This window comes from Plasmodium reichenowi, chromosome 10 (genome assembly GCF_001601855.1).
Source record: "Plasmodium reichenowi strain SY57 chromosome 10, whole genome shotgun sequence".
Taxonomy (NCBI): Eukaryota; Apicomplexa; class Aconoidasida; order Haemosporida; family Plasmodiidae; genus Plasmodium; species Plasmodium reichenowi.
In genome coordinates, this window is record NC_033655.1 from 120944 (window position 1) to 125181 (window position 4238).

Sequence of the window (4238 nt, forward strand, 5' to 3'; positions counted from 1 at the left end):
GATATATAATCACATAAATAAAAATGCATCTATATATATATATATATATATATATATATATATATATATATATGTGTTATATTTGTGTGAATTAAAAAAAAAAAAAAAAAAAAAAGAAAAAAAAAATTTATGCATATCCAAAATTTTCTAAAACTTGACGTTGTTCAGGGTTGATTAAATTTAGAGCTTCAGATTTGATTTCTTTCTTTTCATTTAGGTTATTTACTTTCTTCTTATAATAAGCTTTTGAAACCTGTTTTCTTAAAACTTCATTTTTTTTAACTAATGTATCATAATTCCATCCAACTCTTGAACTTAAGGTACCTAAACGGCAATATCTTCTGTGTTTTTTTAAACGGAAAGCTCTAAGAGCACTTGGTAAAACGTATTTCTTTTTCTTATCATATGGATATGGCATACCAACACATACTTTCAATTTCTTTAAGGCAAGTTGTCCTTTATATGTTTTATGTGGTAACATACCACGTACACATCTCCACAAAATTTTTGACGGTTCTCTTAAATGTAAAGGTCCTTTTTTGGGATTAGTGTTAGTTCTTAATCTTAAAAATTCTTGATACTTAAGCTTATTCCTATATAAACTTCCTGAGATGTTTATATCTTCACATCTTACGGCTACTATTCTTTGACCGTTTAATAATTCCTTTGCTATAAGAGATGCCAACCTTCCTAACAGGTGACCCTTGCAATCGATAACATATTCCTACAAAAGAAACAAAAAAAAAAAAAAAATTATATAAAATAAATATATGTCGTAATATAAATATATATATATATATATATTTTAATATGTTGGAATAATTTTCTTAAATATAATTCTCAATTATTCATAATTATATAGGTCAAAAAAATAAATCATTATTATAACTTCAATATATATATATATATATATTTATATTTATAAATTTTTTTTATTTTTCGTTTTATAGTAAAGAATTACCTTCTTATACATTTTGTTCTCTTTATATATACAATTAAAAAAATATTTATATTTTTACAATAGAAGAATATTATTTGAAAAAATTTATTTTCTTAAGATTTATAATCCTTTTATTATTATATATATTTATGTACTTTTTTTTTTTTAAGATATTTTTACAAAAAAAAAAAAAATAAATAAATAAAACATATATTCATATAATTATATATAAATAAATATACATATTATTATATATATATTATATTGTAATAAATAGAAAAAATAAAAACCTTAAAAATAATGAAAAATACATACATATATATATATATATATATATATATATATATATAATAATAATAATTAAATGTTATTTTATATATGTAAAATAAAAAAGAATTTTATAAATTATTTTAAGTATATATAATTATTATTTTTTATTATACATTTTATATGAGAACACAAATTTTATAAAATAAAAAAAAAATCCCGAAACGAAAGGTTTTTAAATGTTATTATATAATATTTATATTATACATATATAATATATATATATATATATATATATATATTACATATTATTATAATCACATATATATTTTTTAATTCTTAGAAATAAATACTAATATTCAACAATAGTATTGTATATAAAATTATATAATAATATTATATATGTACATAACAAATTATATTTATATATATATATATATATATATATATATAAATTTTTTTGGTTAAAACACTTAATCTTAAATAAATCATAACATACTCAAGCAAAATTTTTCTTATATATAAATATTATCTTATACTTAGAATAATCATACATATATATAATATTAACTACATCTACTTATTTTTATTATAATTGAAATATTGAAAGAAATGTATTAATATATATATATATAATATAATATTATGACACTGTATATATATATATATATATATATGTATATGTAAAAAATATGTACAAATGTTTCCTTTTATATTGTTAAAACTTTTTCATATTATAATTTTTTATTTTTTCCATATATTTTTTTTTATATAATATAATATTATATTATAAAAAATATTATTAAAATGTTTTTCTTTATGTTTATTCAATATTTTTTGATACATTTAATTGAAAAATAGAAAAAAAAAAAAAAAAGAAAAAAAAAAAGGCCCCCATATCCCCTTTTCACCACTTATGACTCTCTCATGAAAAATATAGCTACATATAAATATAATAAATATATATAATAATAATTATATTAATAATAATATATATATATATTAATATTTAAAATAATATATTTCATGTATTTTTTTTATTCATTTTTTTATTTTTTCAATTTTTTTCAAAAAATTGTATATAAAAATATAATATTATGAGGCTAATAATATTCATATAATATATATATATAATAAAAGTAGTCCTTCAACAATATCTTAACAATTAAGTGGAATTATTAAACGTATTTTTAACATAAAGTATTACACTCTACAATAAAAGAAAAAGAAATAACAGACAATATATACATATATAAATATATATATATATATATATATATATGTTCAATGTTATAGTTTTTATTATTATCATTATTTCTCGATAGAATGATAATATTTGGACAAATTATCATAAATTAATATCTATAAGTTTTATGTATTTGTATATATTGTCTATAAATTATAAAATATGATTTAAAAAAACATATTAATATAAGCATATAATTTATATATACTTTTATATGTGGCTTTTTATCATTATTTATTTATTTATTTATTATTTTTTTTTTTTTTCTGTCTAATAAAAAAAAAAATATATACAAACTTATGTTGTTCCCATTTCTTCATAATTATATATTCTTTATATTTTTTTACTAATTAATAAATTTAATTAAAAAAAAAAAAAAAAAAAAAAATTATATATTTTTTAATATTCAAATTGTTATTATTAAAATATTTAATTATTTATGAATAAGAATATTTTTCCCCACACATATTTTATATGTATAAATAATATATATTTATATATATATATATAATATGTAAATTTAAAAGAAAAAAAATGAGCAACATCATTAAAACCATATCCATATTTGGTAGTAACAAAGGTTGAATCTTCATTAAATTGTATATTACACAAATATAAATATTGACCTTTTCATATTATTCATATAATAACCATATGTTCTTCCACTTTCTTAGATATTAAAAATAATATCCATTTATTAGGAGAAAAAAAATTAGCCTATATTCATGATAATATTGTATATATTATTAATATAGAAAAAAATGATATATACATATATGATATACATTCCTCTCCTGTATATATACTTAGACATTCGAAATTATTAAATTTGTCTGTAACATGTAAATAATTATATATATATATATATAATAATAATAATAGGAATAGTTCGTAAAGTAATACAATTAGTTTTGTACATAAAATATAAGTTTTACTATTAATATTGTTATTTTATTTTTTATTTTATATTTTTTATTTTTTTCACTGTAATATATATAATTATATGTCTTTAAAAATGTTCATCAGGCAATTTTAATAATTATGCTCAAGCTAATTACATATCCATATGGGATACTTACCAATATAAAGAACAAGATCATATAGAAATAAAAAACATCTTTAATTATGATTGTGCTTATCATATATTTAATGAATGTGAAAAAAAGATAAACATTCAACAAAATGAAGAGAAGCATAATTACATATTAGATATTTGTTTTGTCGAGGAATTAAAATGTTTATTAATATTAACGGATGATCCATGTTAACATAAAAAAAAATATATATATATAAAATATATACATATATATATATATATATATATATATATATATATATATATATTTTTCCCATGTTTAGACAAATCGATGAGCTTATGGTCCCTGTCCAATACTACAAAACCTTACTTATGTATACACACAAATAAAAGTCAACTGACCAATTTATCTATACTATTTAATTATAATAATTATAAAAACAAAAAAAGTTTACATATAAACAAAAGTATACACTTGGACGAATTATTAGAAGATCTAAAAATTATAACATACAGTTCTTTGGAATTTTATATATGGTCCTTTTCTTTTTATTTAGAAGTTCGTATAAATTATTCTAGTCCAATATATGATAACTTATGTCCATGTTATATGATCACATGTATTTATCATATATGTGATGATCTATTTTATGTGTCAACAAGTAATGGTAAAATTTATTTGTTTGATAAATATATTGTAATAAGGTGAAAAAGAAGAAAAAAAAAAAAAAAAAAAAAAAAAAAAAAAA

General features: G+C 16.4%; 2 protein-coding genes across 2 annotated transcripts in view; one reads left to right on the forward strand and one right to left on the reverse strand.

Moving 5' to 3' along the window:
• Positions 1-127: 127 nt before the first annotated feature.
• On the reverse strand, positions 128-973 carry PRSY57_1003400 (60S ribosomal protein L13, putative; the record flags this gene model as incomplete). The annotated part of the gene is made up of 2 exons (XM_012907624.2): positions 128-724; positions 962-973. 2 exons carry the CDS (start codon positions 971-973, stop codon positions 128-130), a joined length of 609 nt encoding a protein of 202 aa, XP_012763078.1.
• Positions 974-2987: 2014 nt separating this feature from the next.
• Positions 2988-4238, forward strand: part of PRSY57_1003500 (hypothetical protein) — a gene marked incomplete at both ends in the record, with an annotated part of 5910 nt that continues 4659 nt past the window's right edge. The window contains 4 exons of the mRNA XM_020114839.1: positions 2988-3033; positions 3128-3295; positions 3480-3716; positions 3813-4194. Coding sequence (XP_019970385.1) covers positions 2988-3033; positions 3128-3295; positions 3480-3716; positions 3813-4194 — 833 coding nt within the window. The remainder of the gene's footprint in view (positions 3034-3127; positions 3296-3479; positions 3717-3812; positions 4195-4238) is intronic.